The sequence below is a fragment of the Meles meles genome, chromosome 15 (assembly GCF_922984935.1).
Source record: "Meles meles chromosome 15, mMelMel3.1 paternal haplotype, whole genome shotgun sequence".
Classification (NCBI taxonomy): Eukaryota; Metazoa; Chordata; class Mammalia; order Carnivora; family Mustelidae; genus Meles; species Meles meles.
This window is the reverse complement of record NC_060080.1, coordinates 68,518,468-68,542,933: the sequence shown is the minus strand read 5'-3', so window position 1 is coordinate 68,542,933 and position 24,466 is coordinate 68,518,468. Positions and strand designations below refer to the sequence as shown.

General features: G+C 36.6%; 1 protein-coding gene across 6 annotated transcripts in view; it reads right to left on the bottom strand.

Annotated features, from left to right (window-relative positions):
- Nucleotides 1-24,466, bottom strand: part of ASB3 (ankyrin repeat and SOCS box containing 3) — a 107,274-nt gene that overhangs the window by 53,871 nt on the left and 28,937 nt on the right. For all 6 annotated transcript variants that reach the window (XM_045978721.1, XM_045978722.1, XM_045978723.1 and 3 more), the window contains one exon: nucleotides 14,210-14,368. In XM_045978721.1, the coding sequence (XP_045834677.1) occupies nucleotides 14,210-14,368 (159 nt within the window). The remainder of the gene's footprint in view (nucleotides 1-14,209; nucleotides 14,369-24,466) is intronic.

Sequence of the window (24,466 nt, the reverse complement as noted above, 5' to 3'; positions counted from 1 at the left end):
TCCTCTCTCACTGTATCTCTGTCAAATAAATAAAGTCTTCAATAAAAACAAATCAAATCAAATCAATGAATGAGTAACAAACATTACATGAGGTAGAAATGATGGAACATACTAAAAATGAAATAAAAGACAAACTTATTACAATGTAGAGACCTTAACTGGATCCTGATTTCAACAATCTAAAGAATACACATAAACATATATATATGACAATCAGGGAAATTAAAAAACCAATTGGATGTTTGATGACACTGATGAATTACTGTTATCTTTAAAAGCAATAATAGCATTGTGATAGGTCTGGGTTTTTTTTTAAGATTTTATATATTTATTTAACACAGAGAGAGATCACAAGTAGGCAGAGAGGCAGGCAGAGAGAGAGAGAGGGAAGCAGGCTCCCTGCTGAGCAGAGAGCCCGATGTGGGGCTCGATCCCAGGACCCCGAGATCATGACCTGAGCCGAAGGCAGAGGCTTAACCCACTGAGCCACCCAGGTGCCCCGTGATACTTTTTTAAAGAAACATATTTATCCTTTGCAGATACATACACAAATGTTTACGTGTGTTAAATTATATGATGAATGAAGTTTTCCTTCAAAATAAAAGAGTGGAGACAATAAACGAAACAAGATTTGCCCTAAGTTGAAAACTTTTGAAGTTCAGTGTCAGATACATGGCAATTTACTTCCTTTGTCTTTATATTTAAGACTGCCACAAATTTTGAAGAGAATTTCAAATGGGAATTCCAAAAACACTTTGCATATCTGAAATATTCCTAATATGCATAAAATGTGAATTTTTAAAAACATAACAGAATAAACATTTAACTGAACATTCTTACTTAATAATATAATTTAAAGTTACATTTTACATATTAATTAAAAATCCTTTAAAACCTAAAGAAACAGAGAGGGAGAAGAGACAAGAAAGTAGATCAATCTACAGGAGAATAATAACAGTAATTAGGACCGAACTCACCTTCATAATACTTTGTGCCTCTTACAGCACTTATTATAGTATGTCTTGAATTGTTATTTTAATAACCTCATTAGATGATAAGCCCTTGATAGCAGGAACTAAGCTTAACAAAGAAGATAGAAACCTGATAATTGCCTAATCAAGTGAGGACAATAAGGAAAATTCTGCCGTAACTTCTACCATCTCAGCAAAGCTAACTGGCTAAGCTGGTGATTCTCTGCTCCCTCCCTCTCGACACCCTATGGGAATCCCCTAGTACTGCATGTTAGAGCAACGGAGACAAACACTTCAAAGACAGAAGAGCATCACTGCTCAGTTAAAGATGCATGAACAGTCGAACTCTCCAATACAGAAGCCACTAGCCACAAGTAGCTGTTTACATTTAAATTAATTAAAATTATAAATCAAAACCACAATATCACCTTGCACCTGTCAGAATGGCTAAAACCAAAAACACAAGAAACAACAAGGTTGATGAGGATGTGGAGAAAAAGGAACCCTTGAGCACTGTTGGTGGGAATGCAAACTGGTGCAGCCACTGTGGAAAACAGTATGGAGGTTCCTCAAAAAATTAAAAATTGAATTACTATATAATTCAGTAACTCCATTACTGGGTCTTTACCCAAAGAATACAAAAACAATAATTCAAAAAGATGCATGCACCCCTATGTTTATTACAGCATTATTTATAATAGCCAAATTATGGAAGCAACCTAAAATGTCCATCAATACATGAATGCATAAAGATGTGGTATAGACATACATATAATCAAATATTACTCAGCCATAAAAAGGAATGAAATCCTGCCATTTGTAACAACATGGATGAATCTAGAGAGTATAATGCTAAGCAAAATAAGTCAGTAGGGAAAGACAAATACCATATGATATCACTCATATGTGGAATTTAAGAAACAAAACAAATGAACAAAGAAAAATAAAGAAAAACAAACCAAGAAACAGACTCTCAACTATAGAGAACAAACTAATGGTTACCAGGGGGAAGATGGGTGGGGGAGTGGGTGAAACAGGTGATGGGGATTAAGAATACACTTATCAAGATGAGCACTAAGTCATGTAAAGAAGTGTTGAATCACTATACTGTACACATGAAACCAATATAACACTGTGTGTTAAATATACTGGATTTAAAATAAAAGAAAATTTAAATATTTAAATTAATTAAAATTAATGTATTAAAATTTGAGTACCTCAATCAAACTAGCCACATTTGTAGTGCTTAAGAACCATATATAGGGGGCGCCTGGGTGGCTCAGTGGGTTATGCCGCTGCCTTCGGCTCAGGTCATGATCTCGGGGTCCTGGGATCGAGTCCCACATCGGGCTCTCTACTCAGCGGGGAGCCTGCTTCCCTCTCTCTCTCTCTCTGCCTGCCTCTCTATCTACTTGTGATCTCTCTCTGTCAAATAAATAAAATAAAATCTTTAAAAAAAAAAAAAAGAACCATATATAGCTAGTAATTATCATACTGGACAGTGTATATGTAGGACATTTCCAAGTTCTGTGGGACAGCATTGGTCTAGAGTTTAGAATTTAACTGAATTGGAGTTTAATCTAGAATAGCTGGCACATCTGTCTGAGATATAAGCATGCCTGGCAATGGGGACAGGGGACCAGACCACCAGTTGTGGCTCCTATGGCTTGGAGTTAAGAGTTAAGGCCAGAAAGGAAATGAATAATTCCAAAACCTGCAGAAGTACTGCGGTTCCCAACAAGAAAAAGAAAGCAGAATCATAATGATCTGGTATTACACCAGCACTCAACAGAGACCAGAGCTCAAGAATAAGAATGAGCAAAACAGGGGCGCCTGGGTGGCTTAAGGGTTTAAAGCCTCTGCCTTGGGTCATGATCCTGTGATCAGCCCTGCATCCGGCTCTCTGCTCAGCAGGGAGCCTGCTTCCCCATCTCTCTCTGCCTGCCTCTCTACCTACTTGTGATCTCTGTCAAGTAAATAAATAAAATCTTTAAAAAAAAAAAAAAAGAAAGGGCACGTGGGTGTCTCAGTGGGTTAAAGCCTCTAGGCCTTGGCTCAGGTCATGATCTCAGGGTCCTGGGATCGAGCCCCTCATGGGCCCTCTGCTCAGCAGGGAGCCTGTTTCCTCCTCTCTCAATGCCTGGACAGTGTATATGTAGGACATATACACTGGCTGTCAATCTGCCTGTTTCTCTGCCTACTTGTGATCTCTGTCAAATAAATAAAATCTTAAAAAAAAAAAGAAAGAAATGCTATCTCTGAAAATTTCCTAAAAAAAAAAATTTAAAAAAAAAAAAAAAAGAATGAACAAAACACTCCACTTTGGAAAGCAGAGCTCAAAATGTCTGGAGCACACAGGAATGGGAGAAGGGCTTTCCTCCCTTCAATCTAAACAGGTATCTCTCTAAGCATTGTCTAAGACTCCAGCTGAGACAGTGAAAAGAAAAACCAGAAGCTCTGAAGGAAGGGCCTCCCACAAGAGGCTATATTATAGTGCTGGAGAAGCCTATAAGAGCAAAAGTCTAATTAAACAAGAATGACACTTTCAATAATTTCTATGGAGACAGTTTATACTGCTGAAGAAACAAGTTCCTCCATTTCCTAAGTTAAAGGAAAAAGAAGTAATCTGGGAAAGCATCCTGAGTAACAAAATATTTTTTAAAAAGAAGAAATCAAGGAACTGAAAAAGGTCTTTGACCCATATAAAACTTCTAGCCAAAATCAAAATTTAGTTCAGGCAGGAGCACATTAAGTGCAGTCCAAAGCCCCAGATAAAGACTTCATGAAGGCATGAGCTCAATGTAGGATTCTCATTTGGGACAAATACAGCAAACCTACACATAAATGTAAGTAATAACTCTAACTAGGAATAGTAAGTTCTAACTAAGAATAGTAAATAATGATCATCATATAATGCAACATCCATTAAAGAATATATTTTTAAAAGAGGAACTTTTAAAAATGTAATCATCCTACTGAATGTTCTTTTGGGAAAATGCCTAACGTGACTATGTATTCTGGGGAACTACTGTAGACAAGTTCTATACCAAATACAAATCGCGGTGAGCTGAATTTTACATCTATAAGCTAGAATTATACTTTCATTTTAAAGCTCCAATTCTGACAGTAATCATCACAGTTAGTGAGGCTAACGTGGACAATTCAACCACAGGCTATCCATCTCCTCTTCTTACAGCATCAGGATGGTAATTTCTGAGAATGTCAGAGATCACCTATGTATTCTATTAGTACATTTGATTTATGTATGAAATTTTAACTGTATCTATGGTTTTTAAGTTCTACATGTACTCTATTCACCGTTATGCACTTCATTTTTCTGTATAATTCAACAACAAAATAATATTTTTGTTGTATACTAATATGCAAAAAACTTTTTTTTATACATTTAAAACATTCATAAGCCATTTATCTACTACAGTATTTCTCCGGTCCTGTGGTTACACTGACATCTGGTGGTACTAGAAAAGAATTAGACTGCAATGACAAGGGATTTCTCTCTCTCTTTTTTTTTTTTTTTTTTGGCTAATTTATTCGATATGACTTCAGAGCTTTTGTTTTTCCAAGGCTTTATCTATACCCGATAGCAAAATTAATAAAATACTATACTAACTCCAATGACAGCAAATATTAGTTACAATCAGTAACTATAGAAAACTACTGAGCACATTTTGAACACATTTGAACTATAGAAAACTACTAAACACATTCTTGAAATAATTCACTTTGGTAACATGACTGGGAAGGATGTAGAAGTATTTCAAGAATGTTACTGGCTGGGGTGCCTGGGTGGCTCGGTGGGTTAAAGCCTCTGCCTTCGGCTTAGGTCATGATCTCAAGGTCCTGGGATCTAACCTCACATCAGGCTCTCTGCTCAGTAGGGAGTCTGCTTTCCCCCCTCTCTCCGCCTGCCTCTCTGCCTACTTGTGATCTCTGTCTGTCAAATAAATAAATAAAATCTTTAAAAAAAAAAAAAGAAAGAATGTCACTGGCTAAGTAGTACTGCCCACAGTTATGTATCTCATAATTAAAGTTTATACTCAGAATGGTTATAAAGTAAGACTTTATGCCAAGGATAAAGACATCATTTCAAACCATTTTTTCTGTATATTTGGATAGAGTTCCATACTGTCTCTTGGCCATGAACGTTTAGTTTGAAATAGAGTGTTGTACTGACATTTAGAAATGTTTCTATACATTTAGAAAAATTTAGAAAAAGTGTAACTTCATTATATATATATACATATATATATATATATATAATTTTTTTAATCAAATACCTCATGTCTACCCAATGACTAAAGCTTAAAGATGTATACTAATGGGAAAAACCACGGGCTCATGGGCAAAGTCCATTACATTAGGAATATTAACAAAAAAGTTGTGATCAATACCCCAATCTACATGTTGCCACTGACATGTCTCATGGTTTCTGATAAAAAGAGAGAATTCTTTTTTTTAAAGGCAGCGTGGCAAAGGGCAGAGGAAAAGAGAGAATCCCAAGCAGGCTCCACACCAATGAAGAGCCTGACCTGAGGCTTGATTCCACAACCCCGAGATCACAACCTGAACCAAAATCAAGAGTCAGACACTTAACTGACTGAGCCACCCAGGAACCCCCAGAAAGACAGAATTCTGACGGCCAGTTAGACATTGGAGACCATATCTAAGATAAGACATTTTTCAATCACAAGAAAGTCTTAGACAAAACCCTGAAATTTTACCATCTTATTACATATTATTTTCCCATATCTCTCTTCAGCAACAGAATCAAGACAAACATTTAATTCAGACAGCATACCCCTAAACTTATATCTTCTTGAGCTATAACACTGAATTCTACCACTTTCTGTAATTATCCAACTCACATTTTTGAAACATTCATATAACAGTATTCTCCTTATAGGAAAACTACCTCTGTAAGTATGATCTCCATGTTATGGCTCAGAGAAACAAATCATTACACTGAAGAGTCCCAGTCAGAGAAAAAGTATGCAGCAAACTGTCCTTCATCCCAAGGACTCTTATTTATACAGAAGCAACACCTCTGTTATTTCTACTTAGCACACTAACCAATGAAGATCATATACAATTAATTGGACAATGGTAACAACAATTATGAAGAGACAACTACATTAACTATGTATGCAATGATCCTTTGACAGCCACACATCCATAACATACATCAGTGAAACCCAATATTGTTCATAAACTGGCTGTCAATCTGCAAACTGTCCCCAGTCCTCAACAAAGTAAGATTTGACCAGAATATAATTCAATTATGTCCCTAAGCACACAGTTTAGTTCCGCTGGCATTTTTCTTAAAATGAGACTTCTCTAGCAAAAGAAGCAGTGCACTCACTGATTTACATTCTGGCTCAAGCACCTTGTATCAACAAACTGACATTTTCTGTAGTACTGCTCTATAGTATCTAAAGAGAACAGAGATAGCACTGTATGGGTAGGGTTGTGGTTGAGGGGGAGCCCATCTAGGTCTATACTAGAATATTACATTATTGCAAAATACTGAAATCAAGAATATTTGTTCAACTTTAAAAATTATTATGGACTTTCAATTTTATTACTGGGGCATAAAGTAAGCATTTCTCCCTTACTCTTCTTAGAAAGCATCCAAAAGCAATTAATGTAAAATCAGCAAAGAAAATTAGAAATAAAAACAAACTCTCGATTTTTAGCAAAACTGGGATCCAGCTAAAACTCCAGACCAAAAATAGGTATAAGAGCTTCCTAAAGAAATGAGGTCAATCCTGAGTACTTAAAGGAGGAAGGGGAGAGATGGCTCAGCTGTACACCTCAGAAAGAGCTAGCAAAGTAAACTCCTCAAAGGTGAGAGGCTTGCTCTGAGTTATGAAAGATAAATTCCCTGCAGAGGGATAGGATTCATGGGCCATCAACAGAACAACGTGGACCCAGCTGAAATCTGAAAGTCACACAAACAGGGTCTAACAAGGAATCACACAACGAAACTACACTTGCAACAGTAGTCTGTTGTCACTTCCATAGAAGAGAAGATACATGACAAAAACCCCACAGCTGCTGCCTGTGCCCAGTGACGGGTAAAATAGCTAAATGAACTCAACAACCAAAACCCTAGCGAGTCTGGAATGTGGATCTAGCTCCTTTCTCTTAAAAGTCTCCTAAAAATAAATGACCATGCAAAAACTTACATTTCCAGATGAGTTATCACATAGGAACAAGCACAAATCCGTATATAGTTACAAAAAAAGGGGAGGGGGGGAGAAAATGTCAAGAAAAACTATTAGTAGACAAAACAAAAACCAAAACCAAAAAACCTCCTCTTACCACAAAAATACTGCCACAAAGTCAAATGAAACTTGTAGCTAAAACTTTGCTGTAAAAAAAAAAAAAAAAGTTAAGGAAAAAAGGCATAACACTAGGATACAGGAGCTCAGGTAAAAGACTTCTAAGATGATAGGAAATTATGTAACATAAGTAATTTAAGAAAGACCCAGAAAAATGAAACATCATAAAAATCCTGTTGAAACTGGGAAAAACCACTACAGAGAATAGATATTTCTGAAAACGAACACAGAGGATTTAAAAAAAAAAAAAGAAAAAAGAAAGTATAAAAAATTTAAGAGGGGATTGGAGAGAAAAAAATATAAAAAACAGGATATCCAACATATGAATAACTGGAGCCCAAGAAGGCCTCATAATCACCGAAGAGACAAATATTTAAAGATATAATTTCAAAAAGCTTTACTACAATAATAAAATAAAGAAAAACCAAATCTATATATTGAAGGAGCACCTGGCTGGCTCAGTCAGAAGAGCATGTGACTCTTGATGTCCAAGTTGTGTGTGGATGTCCAATTGATGTCCAATTTGATGTCCAAATTGGGTGTGGAGATAGAAAGACAGATAGATAAATAAATCTACTGAAACGGTACAACATGTCTCAGGGGAAAAAAATGATCCAAAACAGACACGCAAAAATACCATCACAAAAAAAAGAAAAGAAAATCAGGCTGTCCTTCAACATTAACTCTAAAACATAATAGATTGCTATTAAAAAAACTTCCTAAAGAGAGGTGACCCAAAGATTATACACTTAATCAAACTGCTGTCCAAATACAAAATCACTATTCAATTATGCACATGCAAATCTCAGGGAACATTATTTCCATAGGTCCTTTTAGAGGACTCTATAAAGGAAGAATTTAGTTAGCCAAGCAAAGCTGGCAAAGCCATGGTAAAGTTACTGGTGACAAACTTCTAAGCTATTTAACCACAGAAGTAAGAATAAAATTAAATGAAGGAATTAAGACGCCAGAACAGGATAGATGTTACCAACTAACCTGCAAATATGACATAACTAACTTTTTAGTGAATACCATACTTTGATCTGGGAAAAATCAAACTTGATTTTCAAGAACATGCCCTCAAGTAAAAATGCTCACATTACAATCCCTGAAGATGATAATTAATCTCTGTTGAAAAATCTAAAAATAACTCCAAAGATAAAGTTTACTTTATAGAATACATATTAAATATAAGAATTTGAAACCTCAAAATTACTAGCATCTCAAAAATTAGCCCTATCAGTGATCACCAACTTGTGAAATTACTAGTGAAAAGTGAAACATGCTGTGGTTTGTTCAACCCTGGAATATAGCAGTGGAGTCAGAATTAAAGGATATGCCACAGGACCTCAGGTATGACACATTTCACAGTTAACTACTGAAATAGGCAGCCTTACATAACACTTTATAAACTACTTTGTTCTTATTAAGCATTCCTGTTATGCTTAACATTGAAGGTTACACAGGATAAGCAGAGACACAGAAGAACAAAAAATGGAAAATAATCAATCAAAAGTCAAAACTGCATGCTGTGCAGTTCCCACAAAAATTCTATGAAGTCACACTGAGTTAGATTCGAGACTCCAATTTATCAGTGTTGTTTTACATATAGCAAAATAAAAGGAAAACATAAGTCTATAAAATTAGTTGGGTTTTTACTTAGAATCTACTATATTTATAAATTTGGATATTCTATTTTCAAAGCAATTTGACGAATCTATCCTTAGACTATTTACTATGCATGCATTTATGAGGCAAGAAAAGGGAGTGGGGAGAAAAGGCAAGGGTAAAGAAAAGAAACAAGGGGACAGACTCTTTGATAAAATATAAACTTTAAACTGCACGTTAACAAAAAGATGTTCAAGGACAATTTTCATGTGGAAAGAAAAGAAGTTTCCTGAATTTCCCTTCTTGCAAGGTTCTCTTGTTTTGATTCTTACTGCTATCGAACTGAAAAGTCTCCTTTAGAACTCATTTTTATAAAAATCTTGATGAGGGGCACCTACATGGCTCAGTCGGTTAAGAATCCAATTCTTGATCTCAGCTCAGGCCTTGATCTCAGGGTTGTGAGAGGGAGCCCTGCACTGGGCTCCATGCTGGGCATGCAGCTTAATTAAAAAAAAAAAAAAAATTAAATTAAAAAATAAAAATCTTGACAAGTTCTGTGTAGAAAATATGTTCCCACTATAAATGGCGGTGTAGTATATTTTCTCTCTGCATATACTTTCACTTCAATCATATTCAAACATTACTGATGTCAATGACTTTTCTAAGTCACCTACCAAGTTTCCATAGTTTTATATTCATTTTCTATCCCTTAACCCTCCAGGTTTATTTTTACAGCCTCCAGCAAGAGTCTAGGTGGTAAACTGGGCCACCAGGACAGGTACTACAACATGCATGGGAATATAGCTTCCCTTGAGGGAGAGGAAAACATACTTCAATACTTAAAAGTTTTAGCAAAGAACAGTTTTGGAAGAGAACTCAAAAGATCGGGAAAGAAGCTACACCAGATAGGCTTTAAGTTCAGCTGGTCCAGCCACTCTGCTCATCAAGACATTATCATTTGTAGTTTGTTGGAAATCTTGAGGTGTCCGAGATTTGTTTCAATAAACAAATCTCTTTCATTATAGATTGAAACATGGATCACTATGGTTATTTAAAAGAGGTAGATACAGGAAAGCAAAGCAGACTGCTAAAGTGTGTCATATTATTTACAGGGCAAGCAGACGCTGGTGTGCAGATCACCTAACTGAATAGTCATAGGTCCATCCCTTGACCTTGTGTTCTTGTAAAAGCTAAAGGTATACTTTCTCTTTTTAAAGAAATACTCTACTTCCAAACCAGGACTTAATACAATTGATACTGTACTTGAGCACATAAAAGTACTACATCTTCTTGAGGTTAACCTCCTTGCTTGAGTCAAATTATTTTTTGTATTAACCAATATAAAACATAATTAGGATAGTCAGTTTGCTGCCAAAGAAACTAAATAAATCCTGTTACTAAAAATAAGTGATTTAAAAAGTTATTCACTGGTTTGAATTACCTTAGCAACTGTTCTTTCAGTAACATAAAAAATTACAAGTTAACGATATACTAAAATAGAAGTCACTAAAACTGCATCTCTGATTTTCTCTAAATACTTACATAAGTAAGCACAATACTGAATTTCATAAACAGGACTATTATATTTTGAAACTGTAAACTAAATTACCAAACTAACATTTCTTATATCGTTCCATGCAATGTTAATGTTCTTTGAGATTTTTCTAAGTGTTCCACAAAGAAAAAGAATATTATGGTCAAATACATTTCAAAATGCCACTAAAGTTAAAACAAGTGTTGTTTTGGGGCGCCTGAGTGCCTCAGTGGGTTAAAGCCTCTGCCTTTGGCTCAGGTCATGATCTCAGGGTCCTGGGATCGAGCCCCGCATGGGGCTCTCTGCTCAGCGGGGAGCCTGCTTCCTCCTCTTCTCTGCCTGCCTTTCTGCCTACTTCTGATCTCTGTCAAATAAATAAATAAAATCTTAAAAAAAAAAAAAAAACCCAAGTGTTGTTTTATAACAGGTCTGAGAGATACTTCCGTTCACCGAACAATTTATTTACTAAAAGCCACCATCCACCAGGCACTTACCTGGGTTTGGAGGTTTACAACAGTGAACAAGAGAAATAAAATGCCTGCTCTCAAAAAAAAAAAAAAAAAAAAAAAAAAAAAATGCCTGCTCTCATGGAGCGTTCTTTCTAGTAGAGAAGACAGTCAATTAACAAAAAAGGAGATAAATACAATACAATACAGTAAGAAGAGCTATGAAGACACGAAAATGGGCTAAGAGGGCAGAAGACACTTCTCTCTGGATGGACACATTGAGCTACAAAGCTAATGTTTTTTGTTTTTCTACATTGGGGAACACAATACAGTACACATTACTTCCCAAACACAGGTTGATCAGGAACCTTTTTGTCAAAGAACATCTATTAATTCTATTAATAGCTCATCAAATCAATTCCATAAGTGCTCTTCTAACCAATTGCAGACAACAGCAAGGTCAAGACTCAAATATAGCTCTTCTGATCCTAAATACAGTGTTTTTATACCTTCTTCATCTATGAAAGCAGAAATAATAGTGCATATCTCAGAATCATCGTGAAAATTATGACATAGTAAATTCATGTAAAACACCTGACATAGGGTTTGGTACGCACTCTGCTCAATAAGTGTTTTAGTTACTATTAATACAGTTACTATGCATATGTCTAGGGGAATAATATTGCCTTCTTTTAATATCTTGAACACTTTATTTTTATCTCTTTTATAGGACCTAATTAATTATGTTCATTCCTGTATATGGTAGATTTCTTAAAGACAGCAACCCAAACAGAGACTGTACATGGCTAGGCCACATGAAATCTTACCATGTACTTGTGTACACAATATCCAAAGTGGGTTACATGCACATGTAAAAACCAAAAACCAAAAACCTTAGCTAAAAAAGCAATCTTCCTTCAAGGAAACATGAACCATATTACAGAAAGGCTTCCATTAAACATCTTCATAATTATACATTTTACCTATTCAAAATACTTTTATAAATTAACATCACCAGTAATGGGTCATATTCTTCCTGATAAGATGTACTAAGATACCATTTCATTTCTTTGATATTCCTGCCAGAAATGCATAACCAGAATTTTATCAAGAAAACACATCAGACAAAGCCAAACTGAAAAACATTCTACAAAATAAATGATCTGAACTATTAAAAAATGTTAAACTAAAAAAAAGGTTAAAATCAGAAAAGATGAAGAGTGAAAATCTGTTCCTAATTATAGGAGGCTAAAGAGACGTAACAACTAAATTTAACAAATGATCGTAGACTGGATCCTGAGCTAATAAATTTTGTTGCTGTTATAAAGGACATTAGTGGAACAACTGACAAAACTGAATAAGAGCTATAGATTAAATAACAAATCTGTATCAATTAACTTCCTGATTTTGATCATCATATGGCAGTCATATAAGACAATTTCATTGCTTTTAGGAAATGCATACTACAGTATTTATAGGTAAAGAAGCATTATGTCTATAATTTAATCTCAAAGGGTTCAGAAAAAATACACGGATAAATACAGAGAAAGAAATAAAATCATAAAGTGAACACAGCGAAAAAACAAGATCTGGGGGGAAAGTATGAGTCCTTTGTACTGTCAGAACATTTCCAAAAGTCAAACTATTTCAAAATAAAATGTCTAAATACAAAAGTAATGGGTGACAAAAAGGAAAGATGGCAAATAATCACATAAAAAGATGTTCAGTATCATTAGCAACCAGGAAAAGTACAAACTAAAACCACAATGTCACTGAAAGCAAAGAAGAAAAATTTGTCAGTGGTAACTACTGGTGAGCATGTGGGACAACTGAAGCTATCGAACATTACTGGAGGGAGGGATGCAAGCTGTATAGTCACTTTGTAAGAAACTTCTGAATTGTTTTCCAAATTTAAACATACACTTACCACATGACCCAACAATCCTAGGTATTAATCCAAGAGAAATTAAAACTTACAATTCAAACAAATCCTACATGCAAATGTTTGTAGCAATTTACTCACAATCACCAAATACTAAAAACAATTCAAACGTCTATCAACTGGTAAATGGATAAACTGTAGTACATTTATATAATGGAATTCTACTTAGCAACAAAAAGGAATGAATTCTTGATAACACAACCACATTATGAATCCCTAAAGCATTATGCTATATGAAAGAAGTCAGCCTCAAAGGTTACATGTTGTATTATGCTATATATATTTATGATATTCTGCAAAAAAGCAAAATACAGGGAGGAAAACAAATTAGAGGTTGTTAGGAGTAAAGTTTTGGGGGAGGTTGATTAAAAATAGGAAGCATGAAATAAAATAGGCAGCATCATGGAATCTGAGGGGTGGGAGGTGATGGGACTGTTCTGTGCCTTGACTATTACTGTTATTACACAATTTTATGCACACATCAAAACTCACAGAACTATATACTAAAAAGAATGACTTTTACTATACATAAATTTTAAGTACACATTATGCTCAAAAGAAATAACGTACTTTCATAGGCACCTCATTTTATTCTCAGTCCAATAAAAACTATGTAGGTACTATACTCTCATTTTACAAGCAAGGAAACCAAACTATAGCAAATAAATGTACATACAAATTACAAATGGTAGGACCAAAATTGCAGATCAGATACACTGATTCTACACAAATATTTTATTCTCCTAATTTTTCATGTTCTACTAAATTTTATGGGCCACAATGTCCCTAAAGACAAACAGGATCAACGAGAGGGAGAGAAGAAAAAGAAAACAGGTAGTAGAACTGTGCCCTTTAGAATTTGACCTTTAGTCCTTAATGAATTAAAAACAGTCCATAATTGAAGAAGTCACAGTAGTCTATACAGGCAACAAATTAACTGGCATTAAAGAATTAGCTGGTGATTTCTTCCATAAAACCTCAATTTCTTAATACAAAGAAAAAGCAAAAGCAAATAAAACATTTACAAGTAACCTTACAACTATTGCTACAATTTAAGCTATCCAGTCTTCAGAACAATACTGAGAACAATGATGATGACTAAAATTCAGAACAGATTCTACAACTTTAAACAAATGTTTGAAAATATTTCCAGATGTTATTACCAAAGGGTGAGAAACAACAGGGATACCTTTTCAGTTTCAGAATCAAAGAAGTGGCAATATAATATTTGTAAAGGAAAACACTGTAGTACAACAGCTTGAGGGAAAATTAAGTTTAGTTTCTTTAACAAAAAAAATTCATAAAAAATAAAAAATTACATCTAAACTGAAAATAGCATACTTCACCTAAAAACAGTGGTGTGGTTTCCTCTAAAGTAGTTGCATTAGGATCTGCCCCAGCTTCTAAAAGAATCTGTACAATCTTCCAATGTCCTTGACTTGCAGCAAGATGTAATGCACAGAAGCCCTCAAAAGTCTTTGTCTTAATGTAGTTTTCAGACAAATCTATGTAAAAATTAAAAAAAAAAAAAGTCAACTGGAAGATATTGCTGCTATTTCTTGTGATTAAAAAGCAAAGATGCCAAGAAGAATGTAATGCAATATTAAAATACAATTATAAATGGGAGGTCTGAGTTTAGAAAATTTTTTAGAAAGTTCTACAGGGGTCTTGGTGTAAAAGCTCTCTGGTATTCTTAACATACAGAATCTGCCCATAAACTCATTTTCTATTCTCTAGTTTTTGATGGGTAAGGGAAGGGGAGTAGCAGAAGTTGAAAGGTAACACAAAAGCAAGGTCTGAAGAGGATGTAGCACCATATATTTGCTTAAACAAGATTTACTGAAAAACTGATAAATTTTTTTAGTTCTAAGCTTCTATGAGAGAAATGGTCTCATCTCAAGCATTACTCCCTTGTACTCAACTAATAACATGAGGGTAGTTCATATCACAAAAACTGTGTTTCCAGATTAGTCAGAAACTGAACTTTATTCAGATATTCAAAAAAAAGGTTAAGACAAAAACCAGGAACATACAGATATATATAGAAATACAGACAGCTCCAAATGGGAAATCTCAATATTATAAAGAGGCTCATTCTTCCCAAAATAATTAATAAATTTATTACAATTCTAATCAAAATGCCAAAAGAGCTGGCAGTTCTCTGGTTGGTTTGTTTTATACTTGGTAAAGTGACTAAAGTTAATAGGGGTAGGAGTGGGCAGGTCAGAATAACAAAGTTAGAAAAATAAAGAAAGCAAGTACCGAGAGGAGACTGGACTTACCCGATATACTAAACCAGATCTTACAGTTAGAATAAGCAAAACGAAGTGGCATTGACACAAGGGAAGAGGAGGGTGCCCGAGGGAGAGGAGGAGGAAGAGTCAGCAGAAGCAAAAAGAGAAGAGATGATGGCTAAAAGGTAGCCAACCTAGGGCTAATGTGTCAGATGCTGAAGAACCTTCCTTTGGAAAAGAAGGATGTTCTCTTCCACTGAGAAAGGAGAAAAAGAGGTAAGGCTCAATCCTAGCCATTCAAAAATCTCAGGATGGAACAGGACTGTGACAAAAGCATCTAACTGGATTACAAATGGATGACCCATTAGAAAATGGTTTCATCATGACTAGAAACTGTAAGGCTAAAGACAAAAGGAATTGTACATACACAGTGTAGTCCAGTTGATAAAGTTGTTTTTCACAGGGAAAAAGATTAACAATTCTGAAACCACTATCTATGTACAATAAGATAGAATAAGCAAATGAATGTATGGTAGACAGAGATGGTCTCACTTTTGGGAAGGGAGGTTACAGAGAAGTAAAGGAAGAAAGCTAGAATGAACCATATGGTACTGGATCAGAATCCAGATGTCAATGAACTTGTATTTAGCTTTAATACAGATACAGATGGGGGGCACCTGGGTGGCTCAATGGGTTAAGGCCTCTGCCTTCGGCTCAGGTCATGATCTCAGGGTCCTGGGGCCCCACATCGGGCTCTCTGCTCCACAGGGAGCCTGCTTCCTCCTCTCTCTCTGCCTGCCTCTCTGCCTAGTTGTGATTTCTCTGTCAAATAAATAAAAAATATTTATTAAAAAAATACAGATACAGATGGATAGATACAGAGATACTTATAAATATGCATATACATGCAGGTCATAATAAATTTATTTCCTAGCTCTGTCTGCTAAAGGGGCTTAAAAGTAAAGACATGCCAGTAGCCTTAAGCATACTCAGTGCCCAGATCTTAAGTTTGAGAACCATTCTCAAAGGAAACAAGGCTCTTAAGAAAAAGGCTGATTCCAGGGGTGGCACAAAGAATATACAAAATGGGCCTGGTGCATCTTCCAAGTTCAGCAAGAAAAAGAAGTGTTTAAAAAAATAAAACATGTTTTATCATAGAGCTGCTTGGGGCTTTAAAATTTCAGTTTTAATATATTTATCTAAGGGCGCCTGGGCAGCCCTGTCGGTTAAGCATCTGCCTTTGGCTCAGGTCATGATCCCAGAGTCCAGGGTACAACCTCCGCATAGGGCTCCCTGCTCAGCGAGGAGCCTGCTTCTCCCTCTCCCACCGCCTCTCCCGCTGTTCTTGCTCTCTCGCTCTCTCTCCCAAATAAACAAAAGCTTTAAAAAAAAAAACAGGGCGCCTGGGTGGCTCAGTGGGTTCAAGCCTCTGCCTTCGGCTCAGGTCATGATCCCAGGATCCTGGGATCGAGCCCCACATCGGGTTCTCTGCTCAGCAGGGAGCCTGCTTCCTCCTCTCTCTCCCTCTCTCTCTGCCTGCCTCTCTGCCTACTTGAAATCTCTGTCTGTCAAATAAATAAATAAAATTTAAAAAAACAACAACAACAACAAAAAAACAAAACAAAAAAAAAAAAACAGGGCGCCTGGGTGGCTCAGTGGGTTAAGCTGCTGCCTTCAGCTCAGGTCATGATCTCAGGGTCCTGGGATCGAGTCCCACATCGGGCTCTCTGCTCAGCGGAGAGCCTGCTTCCCTTCCTCTCTCTCTGCCTGCCTCTCTTGTGATTTCTCTCTGTCAAATAAATAAATAAAATCTTTTAAAAATAAATAAATAAATAAATAAATAAATAAAAAACAATAAATACATGGGGGCCCATCAAAGAAACACAAGAGCCAATCTGAAAGGGTACTTAATGACAAAAGATAGAACAATCTGAGCAACAAACTAAACAAAATCATATTCAATTAGAACCCAACATATAAAGTTAATACATATGAGTCCTGGCATATATAAGTGATTGAATAAATGGGAGAGAGGAGATATTCTAAATGCCAGAAAACTTCCATATAATTTATGTAGATATTCCCCCCTCAAGGAAGGGAGCTAAATTCCCACCTATGTGATGGCCACCCTTAGTGATCTGTACACACACCCATCTTAGGAAAGGGAAATAAAAACACCTGTGCAATTAACTATGAAATAAAGAAAAGGCACTTCTCACTCAGGAGGAAAAATAGTGAAGTCAGTTAACTACTAAATTGAGATCTTAAAGATTTTACCTATAGAAAAAATAGATACATTTAAATAGCTAACTCTAAAACCACTGGACCAGAAAAGTAAAATGATCTGGGAAACACAGTAGATTTGGAGTTAGAAGATTTGAGCTGCAATCCTGGCTCCACCAATTCTCTTTTGGATTACCCTTTGGGCAAATTATTCAAACTCTCTGAAGTACAGGTTCCTTAACAGGAAAACAAAACAAAACATCTGGCCTAAACCCTCAATGGGATTCAACAGAATTAGAATAGTTATGTACTGTCACAGTTGTTAGAAATTTGCGAAAGTCTCCAAAACATCATTTTCCCCAAAACGTCATTTTAAAGATTTATTTACTTGAGAGAGAGAGCGCGCGCAAGTGTGTACACATGGGGGAGGGACAGAAGGAAAGAACCTTAAGCAGACTCTACACTGAGCATGGAGCCCAATGCAGGGCTTGATCCCACAACCCTGAGATCAGGACCCTAGCTGAAACCAAAAGTCGGATGCTTAACCGCCTCTGCCCCCAGTTGCCTCTCCAAAATATCATTTTAAAAAAACCGTCAGGACCCAATATAAATTGATTTTGGAAATTCCAATAATAAACTGCCCTCCTTAACTGGTATGAGGGGACCAAAGGGATCTTATCTATCTTGAATCATTTTCATTACTTACTGAAATGTTCTGATTAATATCTATCTTATATATCTTATCTTGGACTGCACTACCAACCACCTCTCTTTGTCTTCCTTTCCTTAAAAGGATTCTTGGGGAAATAGCTCATTATACTCAGTTCTTAATGCCTTAACCTCTACTTACTTCTCACTGGAAGGCAAAGTAGTTTCTGCTTCTATTCTACTTATTAAAATTTTAAACATAAAGGCATTAAAGACTTCACAGTGAACAAACCCATAACGGGCACTTCAGTTCTTTTATAACAACCTGCAAGTTCTTCCGTGGCTGCACTTTCACGATTGGGGCCGTGTCTGCTGGACCAATTCCAGCTATCTGATGCCTGTACGGCAATGACAAGAGTTGACTTTAACATTCTGGCAATGATACCACAACCTTATGTTTCCTAACCCAAAGTGTCCTTTTACTTATAAATAGTAAACTTGCTTACTTGTTTCAGTGAAAGATAACAGACTTTATTTTTCTGCAAAGCCCTAAGAAGGAAAGCAAAAGCACATGGTTTTAAGTAGAGTTTAAATATTTAAGTAGAGGTTAACACAGGTTAAGTATTAAGATCAGAACCTCAACACCTGGGCCACAATTTTTTTTTTTAAAGATATTATTTATTTATTTGACAGAGAGAGATCACAAGTAGGCAGAGAGGCAGGCAGAGAGAGGAGGAAGCAGGCTCCCTACTGAGCAGAGAGCCCAATGTGGGGCTCGATCCCAGGACCCTGGGATCATGACCGGAGCCGAAGGCAGAGGCTTTAACCCACTGAGCCACCCAGGCGCCCCCCTGGGCCACAATTTGATGATGACTAAACGCTTTGTGCCAATCACAAAGACTGATGACTGTCCATTTCAGGTAGCTTACGTTGTCACATACGTTGCACAATGTGCATCATCTCATTATGCTTTATTTAGGAATTCTAAGAAAAGGTTGTCTCCAAAGAGAAAGGCTACAAGGAGGACATAATGAACACAAGAGAAATGCAGAAATAAGAGAAAGTAAGACCCTGAATCCTGTTGACATCGTTTTAATAAGAGCATCCAGCAACGCCTAAAGGGACCTACCACTCTTTCCCCTCCCCTTTTTTTTAAAGATTTTTATTTAAAAAATAAATAAGAGAGAGAGAAAGTGAGAGAGTGCACAAGCAGGGTGGCGGGGTGGGGAGCAGAGGGAGAACAGGCTCCCTGCTCAGCAGAGAGCCTGATGTGAGACTCGATTCCAGGAGACTGGGATCATGACCTAAGCCAAAGGCACTTAACCAACTGAGCCACCCAGGGACTCCCCCCCTTTTTTTTTTTTTTAAGTTTTTCTTTTAAATTTTTATTTAAATTCCAGTTAGTTAACATACACTGTAGTATCAGTTTCAGGTGTACAATTTAGTGATTCAATACTTCTACACAACACCTGGTGCTCATACGTCTTTGTGCAAGCTAGTTTGAATCATTTTTCATTACTTACTGAAATGTTCTGATTAATATTATAAATAATTTAGCAGCATCTATCAATATCTTAACTTTGCATATTTCTCTTTTTTAAAGATTTTATTTATTTATTTGAGAGAGCGTGTGAGAGGGAGAGAATCTGAAGCAGACTCTGCAATGAGCCCAGAGCCCAACTTGGGGCTCAATCCCACAACTGCGAGATCAAGATCTGAGCCAAAACCAAGAGTCAGACACTGAACCCACTGAATCACCCAGGCACCCCTGTATATTTTTTGTGCCAGTAACATCACTTCTCAAACTCTATCCTATAGAAATACACACCCATGTGGACAAAGTTGTAAGGATGTTAACTGAAGCATGACTTATAATAGCAAAATTTCAGGAAACAAGATGCCTATCAACAGGAGAATGATCAAATACATTACATATACACTATGAAACACCATACAACAGTTCTTTAACTCAGAATGAAATGAGGAGCTATTGCAGAGTTCTCAGTAATTGCAGAGTTCTCAGCAGAAGAGAAGGACATTAGTCTGACATATTGTAAAACGTTTTGATAGACTAAGACTAGACGGTGGCAGGCAGGGAAGAAGCAAGAGCAGAAACAGATTTGTTAGGATGCTATTACAGCAATGTAAGCCAAGACATATGTGGCTCAGTCCAGGTCTCAGTGGTTCTGAGGTAGTGAGAAATGATGTGAATATATGTACACGTATTCACACACAGATACACGCACACATACACACATAAAGATTTACTGATTGGGTGAGGGATATAAGAAAAACGAAGCAATTAAAGATGGCCCACAGCTTCTGGCCTGAGCTGGAATGTTGGAATTTTTTTTCTGAAGATTTCACTTATTTGAGAGAGAGAGAATAGGAGTGGCGGGTGGGGCAGGGCAGGAGAAGCAGACTGCCCACTGAGCAGGGAGCCCAACATGAGGCTAGATCCCAGGACCCTGGAATCATGACCTAAGCCAAAAGCAGACACTTAAAAGACTGAGCCACCCAGGCGCCCTTGGAATATTGGAATATTTCTAATCTTATAGATGAGACAGGGCCACCAAGAAGTTAAAAGACCTGTCCAAGACCACACCAATAAAGTGGCAGAGTTAGCAGAATCTAGGTCCATCTGAACACAGCTCTTCATCACTGCTACACTGGTATTTACCTAATGATCTTCAGCATCTGTTATCATGCCTACTATGACAGCATAATATTTTTCTAACAGGAATTAATGAAAAGTGCTACAAATTAGTTCATATATTTGCCAAATAAAAATATTTATTGGTGGATATGCTACAGTTAATCACAAGATTTTAAGTGACCTTTAATTAGTAAGTGGTTTAATATTGAATGGCATGATTAATGGCCACTGAAGATCATTATTGTCCTCCAAGATGAAAAAATGCACAAAATTTCAGTACCGATCACATAAACTTCCAGTACTGGAAAGAAGACAAGCAAATTTGTTATTTATATTAAATAGATTTAAATTTGTTAATTTAAATAAATTTAAATAATTTAAATTTAAATAGATTAAATTTGTTATTTATATTAAATACTTCAAATAGAAAGTTAAAGTGAAAAAAAATACATGCGTATTAAATTTCTAAGTAATCCATACCACAACTGAATGCTCTTCTCCAATGTGAATGAGAAGACCATATATGATCCTTGGGCTCGATTCTGGATCTAAACTGAAGAGACAGTAAAGCACAACCTTTCTAAATATCTGAAATGCTTCCATTCTTTTTGTGTAGGCCTGAGCACTTTCATAACTTTAGCACACTAATAAAAGGTATGTTTTATGAATCTCTGACAGTTCACTAATATTAAATGAAGTTCAAGAAAATAGAAATTATATAATAAAAGACACTCTTATGTACACCAGCAGAGCTATAAAAGATAAGAGAATTATGAATTAAATAAAACACAGTGTATAGCAAGTATAAAGAATAACAGAAATGTCATACTTGCTTTGGAAACTTTTAAGATTAACCCATAATACCAAGTTAACTGGTACAGATATAAAAGATGCTACTGTCAGCAATAAGCAAAAGAGACCTTACTTTACTCCTCAAGACTAAAAACCCCTGTATTTCATCATTATTTTAAGATACATCCTCAGGGGCACCTGGGTGGCTCAGCTGGTGGGGTGTCTGCCTTTGGCTCAGCTGGTCGGGCGTCTGCCTTTGGCTCAGGTTGTGGTCCCAGGGTCCTGGGATCAAGCCACACATCAGGCTCCCTGCTCAGCAGGAAACCTGCTTCTGCCTCTTCCCTTGCTTGTGATCTCTCTCTCTCTCTTTCTATGTCAAATAAATAAATAAAATCTTTAAAAATATATATAATAAAATACATCTTCACAAGGACCCAAGATGCCCTTCAACAGATGGATAAAGAATGGATAAAGAAGATGTGGAACATATATACAACGGAATATTAGTCAACTATCAGAACGGATGAATACCCACCATTCACATCGACATGGCTGAAACTGGAGGGGATTATGCTGAGTGAAGTAAGTCAGGCAGAGAAAGACATTTATCATATGGTTTCACTCATATGTGGAACATAAAGAGCAGCACAGAAGACCACTGGGGAAGGGAAGGAAAATTGAATGTGAAGGGGAAGAAATAAGAGAGGGAGACAAACCATGAGAGACTTGGACTCCAGGAAACAGGGTTTCAGAAGGAAGGGGTTGGGGGCATGGGGTAGCCGGGTGATGGGTATTATGGAGGGCCCATATTGTGATAAGCATTGGGTGTTACACACAACTAATGAATCGCTGAACACCACATCAAAAACTAATGATGTACTACGCGGTGGCAAATAAAACGTAACAAAAAATAAAACACATCCTCACACATAGCATACGCTAGCTAGACCTTTTACAAAGTAAGCAGCTACCGTTCCTCACTGCTCAATGTTCCTAAACTTGAACCATCCAGGTAAGTTTAAATTGTTATCTTTTTTAAGAGGCAAGGGATCTAGGGACTCCTGGGTGACTCAGTTGGTTAAGCATCTGCTTTTGGCTCAGGTCATGATCCCAGGTTCTTGGGATCAAGTCCCACATGAGGCTACTTGCTCAGCGGAGAACCTGCTTCTCCCTCTGCTTGCTGTTCTCCCTGCTGTGCACGCTCTCTCTCTCTGACAAATAAATAAATAAAATCTTTAAAAAAATAAATTAATTCTATGGTGAGCACTGTGAATTGTGTAAGACTGATGATTCACAGATCTGTACCCCTGAAACAAATAATACATCATACGTTAATTTAAAAAATAAAATAAAATAATTAAAATAAAGGCAGGGGATCTGAATAAACTATGGACTTTAGTTAATTTACAAAGTGGGGGATGGGCCATAAGAACATATAAAACAATTTTTAAAGTGACCAATAGGCTATACAGCCTTTCTGCCTCATTGCAGTTTTCTCCTAGCTAATCAATAATCAGATCTGACAGAATTTTGGGCACTAGTTCTAACTACAAAGAAAAACCAAGCTCACAGAAGACTGAGACCAAAAATGTCACCACCTAAAACAAGTCCTATAGCTGCTTCCTGTTCTCTACACACCCTACTTCCTAATCCTGGTATATAAACTTACAGGTGAATCAGATTTTTTTTTTAACATTTTATTTATTTACTTGACAGAGAGAGGGAGAGATCACAAGTAGGCAGAGTAGCTGGCAGAGAGAGGGGGGAAGCAGGCTCCCTGTTGAGCAGAGAGCCCGATTTGGGGCTCGATCTCAGGACCCTGAGATCATGACCCGAGCCGAAGGCAGAGGCTTTAAACCACTGAGCCACCCAGGAGCCCCTTAGATGAATCAGATTTATCCAAAGTTTGTTTCCTAACAGTGAACTCTAATAAAAATACAGTGAGAATATTTTATTTGACCATTTATATCAACTATTCACGATAGTTAACTACATGTGGGTATCTTATCCTCCTAAAACATCAAGCATAATGAGAACAATCATTAAAAATGAAAGTCACCCTTAAAATTTCTAACAGAAAACACAGATGACTTGAACAACCAATTCAAACACATTTAGTCAAAAGCATGCCTATGTTTATTCTGCAGCTATAGAAAAAACTGTAACATAAACACTACTACCCTGGTGTGGGGAGAAAAAACATTGGGATTGACCTTTTTGACTAGAAAAGAGTATTTAAATTCATGCCTTTATTTATCACTAGTCTGGGAACTCAAGCTACAGAATTAACTTCAAATTCTGAAAACACATATCAAGTTTTTAAAATTTTAGGCATAAAGTCTATTTTTCTACTACCTCTTTTTTTTTTTTTAAAGATTTTATTTATTTATTTGACAGACAGAGATACACGTAGGCAGAGAGGCAGGCAGAGAGAGAGAGGAGGAAGGAGGCTCCCCGAGGAGCAGAGAGCCCGATGTGGGGCTCGATCCCAGGACTCCAGGATCATGACCTGAGCCGAAGGCAGAGGCTTTAACCCACTGAGCCACCCAGGCGCCCCTCTACTACCTCTTAAGAGTCAACTATAACAGACTCTAGAACATGGGCCTAGCAGTCATAATGAACCTCCCCTGTATTATGACTGGGGGAATTTAGCCTTGCCATCCCTCATTCCTTAAAACAAATAAAAATCAATGCCTGCAAAAATGGAAAAATTATTTTCTTTCCCACCCATGAAGCCAGGAGTTAGTAATTCTGATGAAATATGGCACCAGAAGTCTAAATTTTGAGTAGCTATACCTGTGATGACAAGTACACAGGGAAGAATCAGAATTCCCATGATCGAAGAAATGCAAATGCTTCACTGACTGTTTAGAACAGAGTGTTACATTCAATCTCAGTTAAATTACCTAGATGCTAAAAATGTTTACTTTGATTAAAGGTTGGAAGCATGCTATAGTGAAAAAAAGTGGGCTTTAGAATCAGAGAGAAATGGGTTCTAGCTTATTACGTAATCTTTGGACAAGTCAACTTCTCTGAGCCTTGGTACATAT